Source organism: Scatophagus argus, chromosome 11 (genome assembly GCF_020382885.2).
Source record: "Scatophagus argus isolate fScaArg1 chromosome 11, fScaArg1.pri, whole genome shotgun sequence".
Taxonomy (NCBI): domain Eukaryota; kingdom Metazoa; phylum Chordata; class Actinopteri; family Scatophagidae; genus Scatophagus; species Scatophagus argus.
Window position 1 is genome coordinate 4623381 of NC_058503.1, and position 19610 is coordinate 4642990.

The 19610-nt window shown below is 41.4% G+C and overlaps 1 protein-coding gene across 1 annotated transcript in view; it reads left to right on the plus strand.

Annotated features, from left to right (window-relative positions):
* Positions 1-4027: 4027 nt before the first annotated feature.
* The window catches only part of arhgap20 (Rho GTPase activating protein 20), a 30969-nt gene continuing 15386 nt past the window's right edge, over positions 4028-19610 (plus strand). The window contains exons 1-9 of the mRNA XM_046404332.1: positions 4028-4312; positions 7075-7160; positions 14263-14439; positions 15855-16004; positions 16703-16744; positions 17190-17274; positions 17432-17509; positions 17987-18053; positions 18633-18833. Of these exons, the coding sequence (XP_046260288.1) occupies positions 4220-4312; positions 7075-7160; positions 14263-14439; positions 15855-16004; positions 16703-16744; positions 17190-17274; positions 17432-17509; positions 17987-18053; positions 18633-18833 (979 nt within the window). The 5' untranslated portion in view covers positions 4028-4219. The remainder of the gene's footprint in view (positions 4313-7074; positions 7161-14262; positions 14440-15854; positions 16005-16702; positions 16745-17189; positions 17275-17431; positions 17510-17986; positions 18054-18632; positions 18834-19610) is intronic.

A 19610-nucleotide genomic window follows, 5' to 3' on the forward strand; every position in this document is an offset into this window, starting at 1 on the left:
AAATGGTCAAAAGGGTTCTGAAGAGCGCTTAATCTTTTTTAGGATTATTGTATTGTGCCTTTTTTGGATATAGAAAAGACACATAGGATAAAATGCAACAAACAGTTGTGCAGTGTGTGCAGGATATTACTTAAAACACTGGCAATGACCAGAAGCTAAACATGCCAAAACGGTTAGAAAATGCCCCCAAAATGATTTCTCACCCACATGTCATTCTTTCCAGAATTTGTAGAGCCATACCTCAAACATTTGTTGCCCAGAAACCCCTGGATTATGCTGTCCAGGAAAAAAAGGAAACAGTGTGTCTTTATTTTTGGCAAGCAATGTGGAAGACTGGCCTCTTAAATAGCAGCGGCGGCAGTGGTGGCAGTGGTGGAGGTGGAGGCGTCCATCCTGGGGTGGCGGATGCTCTTTTGGGTCACAACACCTCCCTGCCTGCCTGATCTCCGTCATCTGTGATACTTCTATCCATCCCTCCCTCCCTCGATCCATTTGTCCATCCATCTAGACAGCAGTCATGTCCTCATGAGTTTCTAAAACTGCTCATCGCATCTTTGCCCGTCCTCAAACTCTCTGTGCATGAGCATATGTGTTTGTTTGAGGAGAGGGGGGTGGGGAGTAAAGAGGGCTTTTTAAATAGATGCTTAACTATGTATAGTGCGTCTGTGTGTGTGTGTGTATGTGAAGGTGCATTTGTGCATGTGTTTACACTGCAAAGTGCAACCCTAACACCCCTAGCCTACACAGATGAGAATAAAGCCTTCATGTGCAGCTCTGGACTCACTCCAGCTCATTTTCCCCTCTCTCTGGAATCGACTGTTTGCTGTCCAAGTCGATAGTCCTCGGCTTTGGATTTTCAATACACTGGCTCTTCAAGCGTGACAGAGACATTCCCTTTCAGACTCACTTCAAAGGAAATGTCAGATGATATTCAGGAGGACACATATTGATTCTCTGTCTTTCATTTGAGAGGAGAATCTCTTGTGTAGATCAGATGTCCTGTTTCTCTCGCTCAGTTCAGGCATAAGGAGAATCTTGGAGCGTTTGTGTGCCTCCTGACAGCAAGGAGGGTGACACACTTTGAGGTTTTTGGGTAGAAAAAAAAAATGTGTGTTTTAAAGTTATCACTGAGACATGTGTTGCTTTTGCCATGGATACCCAGAGAAAAAAAACCACTCCGAGAGACTCTCTTTACTGTCGCAACCCAACGTCTTCCAGTGACAGAGTGGAACAATGAGGAGGTAGAAACAAAACAGTGCAGCGCAGTGGCAGTCGTGGTCAACCAGTGGCCTTTCCAACCACATTTCTGACACACCCTCAATTTAGTCTCGCTTTTTGCTTTGGGTCCCTCCAGACAGGCTACACTTGACAAACAGCAGGAAATAAAAGCAGTCATTTAACCCCTTAAACTAAGGAGCATGAAGTGCAGTTAAAGTTCAAGAACAAATGCGACTTGGCCACAATGGGCTCTTGATGAAAGGGTGGTTTAGTTGCAGAGAGAAAGGATACAGTTTTCTTTTTTCAAGAGTGGAAGCCGTTCTCCAGACAGAAGCCAGCCCTGTGCCGCTGCTGTTGTTTTATGCAGATTGTGACATGATCAAAGGGGATGTCCGGACACCATCAGTGTTCTTATCATACTATGCATACCGCTTTTCAGGGAACAGATAAGATGGAACAATTGTTGCATACCTTTGTGTTTGTGCAGACATGACAGTGGCCGGCGATAGGCAGCTGAGGGAAATAATTAGGTTGCACCTTTGAAAGATTCTGAACATTTTCTGAGTTTCAGATACAGAGATGCACCCTTGTGTTTCTATCAAAAAATTTTGTTTGCCTGTTCAAAGGAAATTACGAAAAATAGAGGAAATAATAAAATAATTATTCACGTATCTCTATAAAAGACATAGACATAGAGATTCCCAAATGCTAAAATTGTGGGCGGCATGGTGATGCAGTGGTTAGCACTGTCGCCTTATAGCAAGAGGGTTCCAGGTTCGAATCCCGGTCCTTCTATGTTGAGTTTGCATGTTCTCCCTGTGCCTGCGTGGGTTTTCTCTGGGTTCTCCGGCTTCCTCCCACAATACCAAAAACATGCACATTAGGTTAATTGGCTACTCTAAATTGCCCGTAGGTGTGAGTGTGTGAGTGTGTGGTTGTTTATCTTTGTGTGTTGGCCCTGCGATTGACTGGCGACCAGTCCAGGGTGTACCCCGCCTCTCGCCTGTAGTCAGCTGGGATAGGCTCCAGCTCCCCCGCGACCCTGACGGATAAGCAGTATATAAAATGGATGGATGGATGGATATGGTTGTATTTACTGGTTGATTCATGTTTTTGACTGAATTCTCTCAGTCAATCAGCCCCAGAAACCCACACCTGGGGATTTAACGGGCTGAGAGCATAGAGATTAGAGAAGACAGAATCCACTCACCACACTGGACACAGAAAACCTGGCTTCATCCCACAATACCAAAAACATGCACATTACTCTACTCTACATTGCCCCCAGGGTGCACCCTGCCTCTTGCCCGTAGTCAGCTGGGATAAGCCCCCCCCCCCCCCCCCCCCCCCCCCCACCCCCCACCCCCCCCCCCCCCCCCCACCCCCACACACACACAACCCTGACACATAAGCGGTATAGAAAACGAATGGATGGATGCTAAAATTGTCTTTGCATGGTTAACGAATCAGGGTAACTTTAGCTTTGATGGAGGGGTAGACTCTTCTTGCCTCCAGACTTTTAAAAGTAAACACTCCCACTAGCTCGTGAAATTATCTTACAGTGAGGTATACTGTAGCTATAGCTGTAAGGCAAATGTGTCATGCGTCATCATGTCTGTTAAAAAAAAAACATGCTGTGGACATTCCTCTTCATCAGTCATGTTATTTTTGGCCCTGGGAGTACATTCTTACACCTGGCCTGGGCCCGCTGCAAACCGCTTTCCTGTCGTACAAGAACAGTCACCTTCTATATGTCGCTGACTACCAGACAAGGAAAACATATGATGGATCCCTCAAATAAAAACACACACTTGTAGGTACGCAGACAAGCTCAGGATTTAAACCAAAGCCTGATTTCAGGTACATGAGCTGCATAAAGTCATGCACATGACCAGAAATGAGTTCTGTCTTCAAAATAAAAGAAAAAAATAAAAACAAAGGTTGATTAATTGAATATATAGATAATCCATCATCTAATACTAATTATTGTAAGTCTTAGAACAGAGTGAAGCTAAATGTGTAAAATAGATTCCCAGAAAGGCAGTTTGCTAAATTTCACAGGTTAGGGTCATGTGTATGTCAGAAGTGAAATAACACAGGCAATTCACACAAAGAGACCAGAAGTTAACAAATGTCTGTTTGGAATATCAGAAAGGACCTTAAACTAACGCAAAATGACAATCAGGACACAGCTCATTACGTTAAGCATTACGCTACATTATAAACCTAGATTTTCGTGTTTCACGTTATTTTATTTCTCTTGATGTTTTTATTGATAAACATCTTTTCACAGTCTTTCAGAGCTCTGTTTTCCTGCAGTGACAATTTGTAATATCCTGCTGCTCAGTGTGGTCAGTTAATTGGACTCACAGAGCCTAAACAGAAACAAAAAACTTAAATTAAAACATTAAAACAAAATTTTGACAATGTGACAGAATTAGATAACAATGTAGGTTTTGCTTTCATTTTCAGTGGTGAAAATTCTCTCAGATACTCAAATGATGCAAGTTACCTGTTTTGCTTAGGTATCCAACATGGGTCATTATTAGTGTTAATGTAACACTGGAAGTTTTTTACAGCACTGTTTGTAGTTTTAGCAAGCACTGCTGGTATTTGTCTAATAATGTTTCCCTTTAATTCGACTTTATTTATTCTCTTCGCGCCATAAATTCGCGAATATCCGGTTTTGTAATCACGGCTTTAATTTTGAAAATCAAGAGCGGAAGTAGTGAGTTTCGTGGCCGCTAACTTTACAACATTAGACTCAGTGGGGGCGGACTGTCGTCGCAGCGCTCAGATCAAACGGCGCTCAGAGACAGACACAAACCCAGAGGAGCACAGCGCACAGGTTTCACCTCCTCTTCCTCCTCATCACCTCCTCTCCATCATGGATTCTCCTCGGGCTCGTGCCCTGCTCTCCGCCGGATAAACTTTGGACTTACTCTCGTATGATGGGAATATACTGCCTGTGCGCTCGGCCCCGTGGATCTATACTGTCTTAATGGAAACCATGTCACCGCAGCAGGGGACCATGGGACAGAACAGGTCTGACTCTCTGACGGGAGAGAGCAAGACTCTTCCCGACAACAAAAAGGTACCAGTCGCGCTGCTCTCTGGGGCTCTTTGTGCTGATGGTGTGTTGCCTGTGGATACGGTTTACGCGTCTGGGCACTGAGTTGTCCGGTGCGCTCAGTAAGGATAAACTGGTATGTTCTAGTTGCGCTGTTATGAGATGTGAAACTGATTCACAGTTTTGATATCTTTCAGTATGGTATGTGTGTGTGCAAGAGTGAGGTAAAATACTCTTGACACTTTGTGTTTCACTGTATTATTTTCTATCATTTTGTTCTTTGGTTGAGTTATTTTTCGTATTGTTGCTGCAAAGCTTCGGTTGGGCTTCAGTGGTTGATTAAACTGATGGCGGTGTGAGGTCCGGTCATTCTATCACGGTTGTATTTTTTAACAATCAGCATTTTTTTTTTTTTTTTAAATCTTTTTCTTTAGGTTTGTTTTTATATGATTGGTTTTATCTGATGAATTGCGTTCTCTAATAATTCTGATTCGTGCAAGAAGTTTTTCGTGCAGGAAAGTTTTTCAAACGCATCTGCGTTTTGATATTTTACAATAATGTTACTAAATCCTGACTTGATCAAACAACCATCCACCAAGGAAAAAACGCTCAAATCTAGAAAAGTAGATTTTACTGGTCTCCATTTCGTTTGTGTTATCCTGAATAAATCAGTATGTGATTGAGCTGCGGTGTCGACAGGGAACCACAATAACAGCACGGGATAATGTGCTGATAGTGAGCATTTGTTAATCAGACAGACAGGAGTCACGTCACAAACACAGAGGAGGAGGAATGATTCACTGCGGAGCCAACACTTCTCTTAAATAACTCCTCGGATCAATAAAGGCACGTAAAGCACGTCATTCTAGATTTCCCAATCTCTAACTTTCCTGTAAACACACTCCGCATTGTTACAGTTGTTCACTGGAGTTAACACAGTCTACCGTTGATGGGCGATTGATAGCGCGAATCTCGACAAGCTGGCAAGTGAAGTTGTAGTGAACAGCGCCCCCGTCCAGCGCATGTTTGAAAGGTGCAACTGCATCTTTCAGCAGAGAAGGTGTGGGTGGTGAAGGTGGGCTTAGATCTGCCAAAATGCGGCACAAAGCAGAAATTCGGTAACAAAAGTTTAAAAGAAAAGCTAATTCATGGCCTGTTAATATTAGTAATATTAATAATAATAATAATAATGCCTTTGTTTATTTAGCAAGCTTTGTACAAGAAACTTTGAACAGGCAACAGTTAAAACATACAGTTATTATGATAAAATGCAACAAATTATAGTAAAAATAAAATCAACAAAAAACAAGTTTAAAAAAAGGGACTTAAATAAAACTTTTTATGACTCAAAAGAAAAAAACACAAAAGAAAACAAAACAACAACAACAACAAAAACCCTCAGCAGCTCAGTAGTATACAGTTAGTTGCTCGTATTTTTGCAGTGTTTGGCACGTCACCACCTCCCAGCCCTGGGCTTTTTGTTAGTGTGATTTTGCATGTTTTGAATGTTGTTGCTGTAGCCCTTTTTTATGAGCAGCTGTGGCACTTTGGCCTGGTTTGGGAAGCGTTGTGCTGCGTTCAGCTTTGGTAAGTTGAGACAAATGAGCTGTCAGACAACAGAGAAACTGGAGCTTTGTTTTATGGTCACTGACTGAGAAACTCTGCATACATGCAGTTTCTACATGGTTCCCTTCAATGTTTCTGTCAGAAAGTTAAGAGTTCATGTTGACCTGTCAGTCACTTTACACCTGCAGAAGAAGAACAAGCGTGTCACTGTCACCTTCGAGCCTGAGCTTACAGAAAAGCAAAAGTGCATCTCGTGCAGAGTTTGTATGGAAACCTGCTGACTCTGCAGACACAACTAGGTCAGTTTCTTACATGAAACACACGTTGCCCTAATCCCAGTCCTCATGTTTGCACAGAACTATAAACCCAATCAAATGGACTCAAAATGCATTTTAAAAAAGAGCATGTTTAGAGAAATGGAAATTGGATCCATCTTTCTTTTCCCCCAAGCACTCAAATACGTGACGCGATGCACATCCTGTTACATTTTATGCTGCTCTGTAGTAACTTTGTCCCATATGACTAACAAGAGTCAAATTCTTCCTTCAGTAGTTGTCAAGGGTAGGAATGTTACTCAAAAGTCACTGCAGAATGAGTTTAGGAAGCGAAGTCTTTTCAAATTTCGGTGGACTTTATTTTTTTTCAAACCTTTTCCAGACTGAATGAGTGCAGTGTGTGTTTGTGGGGTTAGGGGCAGCTGCAGCGTGTTCAGGGCTCACGTGGTTCTGGTGTGTTTTAGATAAATTAGGTTTCATAGAAATAGCTGTGGTGGCCACAGGCATGTCTGTCATACTTCTGTGAGAGAGCTTACGATTTATCGTGTCACAGTGAGGACGTATGAGGGATCATAAACATTGTGCAACTTGTAGGCAACGTATTTCTCTACTTCCATCTCCTTTTGTTACTTATTTATCAAGCAGTCAGCTTAGCTTACATTTAACTCACATCCTCTTCTCCTCTTAAATCCTGTCACTTCTCCTTTTTGGCAAATTCTCTCTCTCTCTCCTTTGCGCGCACACACACAAACTGGATTTTTGTCTATTTCCCTGTCTGTGTGTATTTCCTGCAGTGATCACAGGCAACAAGCAGCCTCAAGCAGTGTTTCTGACTGAGTGCTTTGCAGCCATTTTGTCTGCCCCTTGATAATCATGAGATGTTACACATTAAAAAAGGTGCAGATCATGACCCACTGATCCCTCTTTCTCTCTCTGACTATATAGAAGATGAAGACCTTGGCCCAGAGACGACAGTCAGCTCCCTCGCTGGTCATCAGCAAAGCACTTACCAGATCGAGAAGCACATCCAGGTATGAGGACACACACACACACACACATAACCTGCTTTCATGACAAACAGCTGCGGTGGTGCTGACATCATTGTTGGCCTGCAGTTCAGTAGTTGGTGTTACAGATGTAGCTGTTGCAGAAAGCACCAGTTCTACTGCAAAGCTGATTATTTCAGTCATTCTCTTCATGGTTCTGGTTGAACTTTTTTTTACTTCTCACTAATAAGGCCGACAAGGTCACTTTCTAAAGAGGTATTCTTAATGTTAATGACAAAACAGAACAAAAGAATCTCATCCTTTACACCTTGTTTCAAATTTCAGCACTTCAGACTGAAGGTGTGTTTATATATGGTTTATATATGGTTGCATTTACTGGTTGATCCATGTTTTTGACTGAATTCTCTCAGTCAATCAGCCCCAGAAATCCACACCTGGGGATTTAACGGGCTGGTAGCACAGAGATTAGAGAAGACAGAATCCACTCACCACACTGGACACAAAACCTGGATGAAGAAAAAAGAGCATAAGCTTCTTCTGTGCAGCTCAGAGCTGTATGTTCTGCTTGGACAAATAGAGATTACAAAATGGAACAAGTTTCATTCTGACTTTATAGAAGCAAGAGGTTGGCCTCTCTGACTCATTCATGGTTCAAATGCTTACTTTTCCCAGAGCTATCAGGCTTTTCATCACCCTCATATGGCACAAATCCCTTCCTCTTCCTTAAACAGGGTCGGAAATAAGCCATTACAAACCCCTTGGGGAGGCTATTTATTTACTACAAACTTTGTCTCATATATGTATCTATGCTGGTTTCAGCTTTTTTGGGACAACTACAATAGAAAGAAAAGAAAAAAATCCAAAAGGCTGAGGGAATTTCATTTATCTCTCAGAAGATCGACTTATTTCAGAGAAAGAAAAGAGCGTGAAGTGAAATTCTTGGTTTTAGAAGAAATGCATCACATAAATCTCTAAAGGAATGTCATGGAAAAGCCTCAAAATGCTTCTCAAATCATTTTAAACCTTAAAAATAGTTTTTTGGTGCCATGATAATTTCTCAAATGAGCGAATGCCTGCAGATGAAACGTGTTGATGTGGAGCGACTCTCTGACATGTTTATGATGTGTGTGTGAGCTAGTGGCAGTTTTTAGAGCTTGCAGAGGGAGATCAGACTGGACTGCAGCACTCTGAAGTGTGAGACTGGACCATTTAGACCAGTGCTGAGGGGAACACTCCACACTGTTAAATGGGTCAGTGCTCTCAGGGAGGTGTGTGTGTGTGTGTGTGTGTGTGTGTGTGTGTGTGTGTGTGTGTGTGTGTGTGTGTGCGTGTGCTGAGGAACGTAAAGAAGTCAACTTACATATTCAGGCTTAGAGAAAGGGCAAGAAAGGCAAACTACTAAATGAAAGTTGCTTAATCTGACCAGTCTGTGTGTGTGTGAGTCTGTGTGTATGTGTGTGTGTGTGTGTGTGTGTGTCTCAGGATGTATGGAGCCAGAGCTTGACACTCTCAGCTGTCACCCTTAACCTCTGACCTCTCATCAGGAGGTGTAGGGGCCTGTGGGGTCACCGGGGGTCAACACCTCCCATGTCAGTGAGTGTGTGAGGTATTCATTAATGTCCGGATGTGGATATGTGTGTGTGCATGGGGTCTCACCATGGGAGGGATGTGAAATTAAAGTGGTCAGGTGACTCACTGTAGGTAAAGGTAAAAGGTCGCGGTAGTGATTATTCTGAATTTCTTTAAACAGGTGCTGTAATTTGTGAAGTTCTGCTTTGTTTGTAAATGCTTTTCAGACTGTCTCCATGTTCTGGTTACTATAAAAACTGTAACACCCAAGTCAACAACTGGCTCAGGTGTTGTTATGAGAGGAGGACTTAGTGTAGCTGAGGAATGTTCAAATCTTGAGCACTATCTAAAGACAAAGATCATACATTTCTAGCTTGCTCTTCTGCTTTCCTTGCCCAATCAGAAGTGCTTTTATCCATTTCAGTCTGAATCAATATAAGACACTGTGGGAAAAAAAGATCCAAGAGCAACTGGTCGGCCTGGTGGGTCCACATTAAAATTGTAACAGCCTCAAAGCCACACTGGTTCTCTCATCATTACTTGTATTGTTATAAACAAGCAATTTTATCCTTTCACACTGGACCAAAAAGTCCAGTAACAACCACCAACATCTTTTGTTTTCAATGGGAAAGTATACATTGGTATTCATATATGCTCTGATTTTGGTTTTAAAATGAACAAAACGTCATACCAAGATGCTAGTCGCTAACCCTGTGGTAGCCCTGTGTTAGCAAGGCACTGCAGCTAAAGCGACAGAGCAACCAGCTTCAAATTTAAATGCTTTCCAAACTTTGATAGTTTCTGGTGTCATAACATGATACTCTGGAAGCACTGAATTAGAATCAAAGATTCTGAACCTCTAGCTAAGTGTGCCTCTTTAAGGTCTTAACTGATGACCCTCTTCGTTCTAATGTTTATGAGCATAGTTTCCTTTTTTCAAGAGGGAGTTTGAGACATTTCCCAGCTTACACCTTTTCCCTTTCCTTTATTTCTGAGATGCCTCCTTCTTGCTCGCTTTGTGTCCTGCCTTTCCCATCAAGCCACAGGGTGCTGAAAAGCTCTCTGGCCTTTAGCTCAGCCACTTACATCATCTTCACGCACACACACACACACACACACACACACACACACACACACTTCATCCAGAAGTATAACCTCATCCTTCAGCTTCCAGGCTTAAAGTGCAGGATAGTATGGGTTCAAACTGCAGTATAAATCCCCTTCCCCACAGGTAGTGAAATCTATACTGCAGGGAGGAAAGTGCCTTTACCATGAAGCATAAAACCATATGATTGGCTGACACCCCTCACCTCACACTCTCATTCAATATAAGCCATAGTGTCACCACAAAGTGACACACACACACATGCACACGCACACACACACACTGAAACCTGAGTCCTAACCTCCATTAAGACTTTAGAAAAATAAAGAAAATGTTCTACATCTGGGTGATTGTTTGATTGTTGAGAACAATTGCTCCTTAAAATGCTATATGCATAAGAACACACACTTCCGCTCATACATAATACAAAAGATATTTCCCTCTTTTTATAATGAGCTCTGTTAAAGATATCATGGCTGACAGCCCCTGGTCACTTTTCTTTTCCTGACTGACAAAAGAGAAGAGTTTTAGTATTCTGACCTCATCCTCTGAATGTGTGTATCTGCATGAGTGTGTGTGTATGTTTCAAGCTGTATAGGGAGCATTGTGTGTCAGCTAGTGTTGATGTTAAAGTTTGCCTATGGAGCTTTGTCGTAGTTCAGGGTGAGGTGGACAGGAAAAAGACAACATGAAAAAATGTGAGTTTTATTTTTAAAATCTGAAATGTTTCTTGCTTCAGGCTCTCTACACGTCCATTGGTTTTCTGTTAACCACAATCACACAGTGTGGACAGGACATCATTTTGGGTATTCTGTGAAACAGTGAATCATATTATGCGTGTAACTTGACACACGTTTCTTGCTTTGTTGTTTGTCTTCCAGTGAAATACATTAATTATTAATGGAATGCAATCAGAAACGCAAGCCTTAATGTCTTTATTGTCACATTTCCTGCAGTGTCTGTTGCAGTAGTAATGAACAAAAGCTACCACTGTGGAGTCAGGCGATGGTACAGGCTGGTGTGTGTTTGTGCAAAATGACATCTTCTTCACATGCTGTGTGAGGAACAAAGGAGCGAGCTGAGGGTGTTCAGCCGTCTGTTCGGTCAGACCGTCTTGGTTCATCTTGCACTGATGCCATAAAACCCTAAAATGCGTTGGAGTCAGATTTGCCACCGTAGTGTTATCCTACGTTAAAACTTAACCACAGATGGTAGAGAAACACACATAAACACACACACAGCCATTCATGGAGTTATTAATAAAGCGGAGCAGATGGACAGAGTTATATAAGTGCATGTCATAGCTAAGGGAGTCAGTCTGCTCGGTTTGGGAAGACCAATGGACCTGTGACGTTATGTAAAGCGATTGGGTGCACGGAAGTCTTTCATATTTAAATAAACAGACAAATCTGAAACTGAATGAACCAGAGCAAGAGATGAAAAATGTTGGATGAATGACGGCAGGAGAGATAAAAATGGATTGAGGGAGGAAAGTGAGCTGATGGACATGAGAGAGTGAAGAAAAGTCGCAGCTGTTTGTCCAGCTGTTGCCTTCAGGGTCTATACTTACAGGTGCGTGCGTGTGTGTGTGCGCACGCGCGTGTGAGCACACAAATGTCCATCATGGTTGTGTCCAAGACTTTTCTTTCTCATCCCAACCCAATCGTCACTTAACATCTGATTCACAGTGAATCAGATGTTAACGTGAGAGTTTGCTGCACAGACGAGGAGTGAGACAACAACAGCAACACAACACAGCAGTCCAGATAAACGACGCAGCTCACGGCTGACTGTGAGTCCAGTTTCAACACATCTCTGTCTGTTGCTGGAGTTTCACTTCGACAAGTAACGTCAGTTCAACTGTGTCTCTCTGAGAGATGACTGGATGCTTTTCTTTTTGGTCTTACTTATTTCTTGTTACTTTGGTCATCATTGCTCCATCCAAACCTCTTGATTCTGCATATCCTTGTTTTGTGTGTTTTACAATTCTGTTCGACTCTGGCTATGCAGCTTTGCAGTTGACAGTTTTATTTTGTGATTTGTCTTAAGTTGTGTAAGAATAGAAAACTTTGTGATTTTGGGCACAATAAAAAAGTCTAACTTTGTGATTTATGCTGATAAGATGCACCAATCCTTATATACAAATCATGCTTGATGCTGCTAAATTATTCATGCTGGGATATTAGTATGCTGTGTTGTGTGGTTCATTGTACACTGGTCCCATATTGTGTTCCAAAAAATCAACAGTTGTCCCCACAGTGCCATGCTTTAACAAAGTTGATGTATGCACGGGCAGGCTGAGCACTCAATTTATCAACATCACATGATGTACAATGAAGCCATTAGCTGCTCGTCCATCAGATTCAAAGGACAACCGGCTCAGCTGTCAGTCTGACATTCAGGAGGGAGGGATGTGTGGTGAATACGGAAGATGTTGTCTTTTTCGGGTCAGTGAGATGTGAAAGGGGCTTTGCAGGAAGGTTTGTTCAATGTGTGTGTGTGTTGGGGGGGGGGGGGCATTTCCTGGTTCTGTTGGTACAATAAGAACAGAATTTTCAAGACTTACTCTCTGTAATGCTGAACTTGAGAATCCTAGCATCCTTCTGCAGTGGTCTTTACTCCTGTGCTGTCCAGCACAGTTACAGTCCAGCAGTCCAGCACAAAAGTTACTGCCCTGTTCAGAGATCCAATAAAAGCTGAGTGAACTTTGATTCATTTGGACAAAGGGAGAAGTAAAATACAGTGACTTATTCATTTCTATAATCGTTACAGCAGCGGGGTGTCGTGGTTGATGCAGCAGGTTTCGCTGACCAAAATATTGGACATGTTCCTTTTACCCCATCCTTCTGCCATTTTTTCACTCTAAGGATCTTTCAGTCAGTTTTCAACATCTCCTGTTGAGCATGAATGTTTAATTGGCTACATTCATCAACTTTTAACAGTTCACTCAGCCCCTTTAGAATTTATTTTTGGATGACAAAAAAGGGAAAAGAAAGAAAAGCAAAAAAGGAAGCACTCCAGCATAATTGTCTGTCCTGTGTTAATTAATTATGTAACCAATCACTTACGCAATGTAGCTGGAAGGGTTATGGCCCACGAGAGAAGCCAAGCTTTTCTGTCTTCACAGCCAGACTTGGACTATTACCAGATGCTTTGTCGAGTTCTGTGTGTGTGTTTGTGTGTGTGTCCTGAAAGATGTGCATGTGTAAAAAGAGGGATGAAAAGAAGAAACTATGGCCAGAAGTGAGTGTGTACATGCGTGAGAGAGCAGACAGCATGTGTGCATGTTTGTGTACATAAAAGAGACACAAAGGCAGAGACAGAGATAGAAAATATGTATTTGTGTGTGTGACTGGAGATTTAGGTCTTTAATCTGGTAGTGAAGGGTAAACAGGAAAGGATGGAGCTCTCAAACTATTTCCTCTTCCTCCAAAAATTCCCCTCTGTTTTCATCTGTCCATCAGATCAACAGCAAGGAAACAGATAAATGGATGATTTGAATAAAACAAAATTCTGATATTTCTGTGACTAGCAAGAAAACGAGAGAGTATCTTGACAGAGCCCACCAAAACAGTAGTTAAAAATTACTTTACTGACAAGAGAAAAGTGAACAAAAGTGACAGGACAACATATAGAAACAAGACAAGGTTTTTAGATAAAGAGTGCTAACAGAGCTGTCTTTGTGCAGCTCCAAAACATGCAAGTTTTACTACATGATTTATAGCCAATTGACTGTAGGTCCAAAAGACCAATATTTATTTTATTGACAATACTTGGTTGTATGTGTGGTTCAAACTGTGAGGAATCAGTGAAGAAAATGCAGGAAATAATGAGGTAAATATTCCCATTCTGGACTTTAATTAGGCCGCAAAAGCCATTTGGACATTTAAGTCTTTTCACAGCATTTTCCAAGTTTGGTTCACTACTTGGGCCTATTATTCCAGACTTTGGAGAAATTTGGAAAAAACTCAGTGCTAATACAACACAGTATAAATAAAGCTATGTAAAAATGTTCAGGGTTATTTGGTGTGGCTCTTAGCTCTACCGTTTTACAACCCTGATTTCATTTAAAGTTTGGGTCGCTTTGCAAAATGTAAACAAAACAGTAAGCGATAACTTGGCAACCCTGTATGATATATACTCAACTGAAAACATCCTGAATTTGATACCAGCAACATATTATAAACCAGCCTGATAACAAAGCATAGTATGAGAATATACAGGCAAGGATGGGGTGAGGTTCACCACTTTGTGAACATCTGTGGGGGCAAGTAGTCCCACAGTTTATGAGTGTTTATCATCTCACAATTGAAGAGACATTAGGGATTTCACCATCTACTATCCATAATATCATTAAAAGGCATTCAAACCACAATTTTTTCCTTTGGGGATCAATAGTGTCTTTCATTCCTTCTGTCTGTGTTGTGTGTTTGTCTTGGTTTTGTCCCTCAGAGAAAGCTGTTTGACGCCAGTCAGCCCAGAATCATGTGCCCTTGTCCAGGCCTTCCTGGCAGAATGTCCAGGCCGTCTGTTCCTGGGTCATGCCCAAACACAACTGAAGACGGGCCTTCAGACCCAGGAGAGACACCTCTTCCTCTTCACCGACACGCTGCTCGTCGCCAAGGCCAAGTAAGTTTCCTTCTGTGTGTCTTTTGAAATGGCAGAATGACGGACTGTATGTTTATGTGGTTGTGTGGACGAGAGGGAGACCGAAAATGGAGAAGACAGGAAGACATAAACAGGAAAAAAATAGAACGAAACAAATTTGAGAAACAAAGAAGCAACATTTCATCTGTTTCTTGTTGTTTCTCTGAAGCTGACAGCAAAAAAACAATTTTTACAGGATGTAGTGACATCCTTATGCAGTTTTCCCCTCAGTTCTCATCCCCTCAGTACCTTCTTTCACTTGTCCCACCCTCACACTTCCCCTTCATATAGTTATTTCCCAGCCAATTAAATCCATATGAAGCCTAGCCCAGATCAAAGCCAAACTGGCCTGCCATGGGCCTGCAGTATAGGACACCGCACCCACAAAGTGCAACACACACATACATACACACACACACACACTCATTAAAAAAACAGTAACTTAGAGAGCACATGCATGTTTGTGTAATCCACATTGCATGCACACATACAGTATAAACACATAGACAAGAAGAGATGGAAAACAGAGTACACAGAGTTCAGCTCTGTGTAGTTATGTGCTTACTGTACACATACACATCTCTCAGCGCAGACCTCTGTAGTCATGTGCCAGTGGGCGGAGCTGACCCGTCCGGCGCAGAGAGCATGCTATAATTGGCTGTTATATTGTGGCTGAACATAGGGTGAGTAAGAGGAATGTGCTGGTATGTGTGTGTTTGAAAAAGAGAGAGAGGGAAGAAGTTAAGTGATGTGTGTTTGTGTGCCTTTATGTCTGTGTAATAGCAGGGAGTGTATGTGTGCATGCCACATGCGTGCATTTGGAGTTTTTCCCTCTGTAATCACAGATGTAATGGTGGATGAATGCACTTCTACTGAGGTCTAGTGAGTCTTCATATGCTGAAAATAGCTAGATCTTTTTATATTTCTAATTTATGTAGAGCATTTCTTAAAGGACTACCATATGTCAATGATTTGCGGTGTTATGTTCCATGAAGAAAAATTAGGTTGCAGTAGGGGATCTAAGTTGGTTCCTTGTGGAACTCCTTGATGAAGGACTTACAGACCTTTATAAAGGAACCTTTTGGGGTTTCTTGCGTGCAAAGATTTATTCAAATTCTGTGGTTTAATTGATTGGTTAACAGCAATTTGTGATAACTGAATAATCATCAATGTCCTTCACGGAGTTTTTTTTATTGGTTACATTTTCTCTCATCTCTCGTTTGACTGTTGCACCATTGTTCTGACAAAAACAATTGGTAGACATCATACTGGGTAATGTGAAATAGTGATGGGTGTTTTTCACAATTTATTTAGTTTTTACAGACTATTTTGGTATGAAAATAAGTGTTAGTTGTAGTCCTACTCTAGTTCAATGCAGCACATTTTATCTTGTGTAGGTCTCCAACTCATTTCAAGGAGAAGTCCCAAGTCAGAGTGTGTGAAATGTGGACTGCCAGCTGCATAGAAGAGGTGTGTGAGGGAAGCACCAGCCCAGAGAGAAGCTTTGTCATGGGTTGGCCCACCTGCAACTTTGTGGCCACCTTCAGGTACACACACACGCACACACACACACACACACACACACACACACACACACACACACACACACAGAGTAAATCATACCCAGTTATGAAAAAAGGATTGCTTTCATTGAGAATTGTAGTTTTATCTTTCAAGATTACCTTAATTTGATCAAACAGGAGCAATTTAGTGCCGTTTAACATCCTCTTATATAACTTCATACAGTACATCTGCTTGCAGTATGGCAGTTATTCATGCCAAGTGCACACATACTTCTAAAATGTCTGTCTGAGTCACTCCAGTGTAGTTCTGAGGGAGTACACTATGTTCTGAGGTGCTAATGCGCAGTATAGAAGGGAACTAAAAACTGAACACGCAAACACTAAATCTCTAAAGCGCACAAGGCAGTTCCCAGTCATAAAGCTGCTCAGTCCAACCGCAGTAACACCAGAGTGGATAACCACACAATCTCGACACGTACAAACATGCAACACACATACAGATACATTCCTGTATGCTGTGCTGTACATTTGGATTTTTGTATAGCATATGCACATTAGTTCTCATTCACACACGCTCATTAGATTTTCCATCACCGGGAATCCAGTACTTAGGGCGAAGCCTGCGGTATTAGCCAGTGGGAGTTACATAACAGAGTAAAACAGACGCTTTTAACACGATTTCCTCTGATTATTTTTTATCACTCTCTTCAACTTCTCTTCAGCTCTGAGGAGCAAAAGGACAAGTGGTTGGCACTCATCAAAAGGTAAATGTTTGGCTGAACCTCCTGCTTCCTTACAATGGATTGTTTGGGGATTTTAGCTCAGAGTTCATCTTGCAAATCAAATTTTCCATGCAGGGCAGGAAAGATTTGATTTGGATGGAACCTGAGGTGATTAAATAAATGTCAGCTTAGCATGAATGAGAGTAAATTCAGAGTTAATAATATGGCTTCACACAAGTTATGACATGTTATTTAAAGGATCTGAACCACTGTGATGAATGGAATCCAACTAATGCTTTGCACCCAATGAATATAATCTATTTACAGTTAAGATTAATTACCTGATGTTTTTACATGCTGACATTAACTCCAAATGTTAGTTTCTCATATCACAGTGCTGGCTTTGCCATATGAACTTCATTTATATTCAAATGCTGTTTTTTATTTTAACACTGACCTTTTTCCTTTGTTTTTCCCCAACACACAGTCGGATCATTGAGGGAAAAGAGAAGGATGACCCCAAGACGATTCCTGTGAAGATATTTGCAAAGGATATTGGAAATTGCGCATATGTACGTTTCTTTTCTTCCATGATTTTTATTGCTTCAGTCAGCACAAAAATGAGTATTGCCTGGCAGTCTGTCCTTAAGTGGGTAACTAATGACATCATTAGGAGTTGCACCATTTATGTAACACACAAACATCTTTATTTCCATAATGTTTCACCAGGCCAAAACACTTGCGGTCAGCAACAGTGACAGCACCACTGATGTCATCCGCATGGCTCTGCTGCAGTTTGGCATATCAGTGAGTAACCACTGTGATATTCAGCTGTGTATCCAGTGACCATACTTTGATGTGATGCTAGAAGAGTTTCAGCCGAATCAGTGATGTTAAGTCTAGCCTCTCCTGTCCAATCAGGATGTCAGAAATGATGTTTGTTAAAAATCTATTGATAGATGAGTGTATTCGTTTTAGACCATCCAAGCAAGATACTGTGTGAAGAACGTGTACAATTAAATAGATTTTCTTTTTCTGGAAATAAGACCAAATGTTGAATTAAGATATCAAGGTTAACATTTTAAAAATTGAAATTAGCATTTAGATCACAGATTTTGTAAAAATACAGAAAACTTGGTTGTAGGTTCCGAACTAATCTAATTTGTATTTCTTTACACAAGAGATATCTGTTAATGAAGCTAGAGGTAAACACAGACAAGACATGGGAGAGCAGAATAATATTTAATACATTTGTTAAACCTGATTTTTGTTCTCTCTTTCTAGGGATGCGTGAAAGATCACCGATTGTGGGTGAGCTCCTGTAAGGACGAGCCTCCATACCCTCTCATTGGTGAGCTCACCTGTCACTGTTACATTATTATGTAAAACCTTCCCATTTCAAGACCATCAGAGCAAACTACACTTTTCCAATTTCCCCCTTTCACGATACTCTTAACAAATATACTTCACCTCCAGAGGTGCTGGATAAGATTTATGATAAGGCTTAAGTTATACTGAGTCCCTAATTGTATCTGAAAGTGAGAGTGTGATATTGGTGATTCGGAAAGATCTGCACATGTGCTTACAGCGACATCTTTTACAAATTCATTTGAACAAAAAACTCCCTGTCTTATCCATTCAGTGCTAAATATTTTGGAAAACCAGGCAGTACTGATGCAGAGAGTACCCACACTCAACATCTGGGAGCATTTCAGAGCAGTTAGTCTTTTGTCACAGTGGTATTTCCATAACATTCTGTTACTGTAATCTTTTGTTCTGTAGTTCACTATGAATTTTAAACATCTCAACTCATTTCTGATGATTCATCGCTGCACAGCACAAGTTCTGTCCAATTTTTATCTAATTTCTGTGGCCTTGCACATGCACGTACCTGTTACCTTTAACCTCTGGGCCTTGGCCTCTTATCCAGGTCACGAGTTTCCCTTCAGCATTAAGATGAGCCACATTCGGGATGGTGGGAGCAGTGGTGGAGGACTGGGAGGAGGAGCAGGGAGGGATCCAACAAGTCCCACAGGAGTGCTGCTGCTGGACCAGTGTCTCCCACCAGACACCCAATGCCAATTTATCCTCAAACCCAACAAGGTTGCCCCAGCACAGGCATCACTTATAGGTAAGATAGCTGGTGTACAGTTCTTCATTCACTGACTTCACTAACTATATTAGATTTATTGAAAAAAATAACTTGCTGGGGTTTCCTAATGCATAAAAACATCAATTCTTGCACAATTAACTAAGTAAAATTCTTTTCAAAAATGTTAGTGTGCTCATGGACCAAATGAGAAAGATAAAGTAAGAGCAGTCAAAGTATGTCCTGTGACAAAGAGCTGTGAAGAACAGTAAGCTAGTTTTAATCACTCAATATGACAGCTGAGGTTTTCGAGTGGATGGTTGGTCAGTTTCAAGAATCCAGCCATTAATCGAATTGTCTGTGAAACCACAAGAAGAAATATGAGGATATAAAAATATTAATCTAGAACAGAAAGTACTCCCTTGAAATTTGTTTCGTTTATGTAAACCATTTCAATTTGTACACTAATGTTGTTAGTTCTGAGGAGGAATTAGGTGAACGAGAAGAAAATGAGTCAATGAGAACGGTGGGAAAGGAGACTTTAGTGGACAAGGGGTTACAGCTGAGGTTAGGAGAGACGCAGTGTTAAAATAAGAAAAACATCAGACAAACAAAGAGGAAGAAATCCCAGCAGGGATGGATGAGTGTGAATAGGAAGATGGAAAGTGAAAAGAGATGACACAGCTATTGAGAAAGTCTGAAGGTCACTGTGGGTGAAGGAAAAAGAAACAACTGACTGTAACAGATAGAGAAAGAACAATTCACAGAGGGACCTCAAAAGAGGGACAGACAAGTGACGATGAGGAGGAGAATGAAACA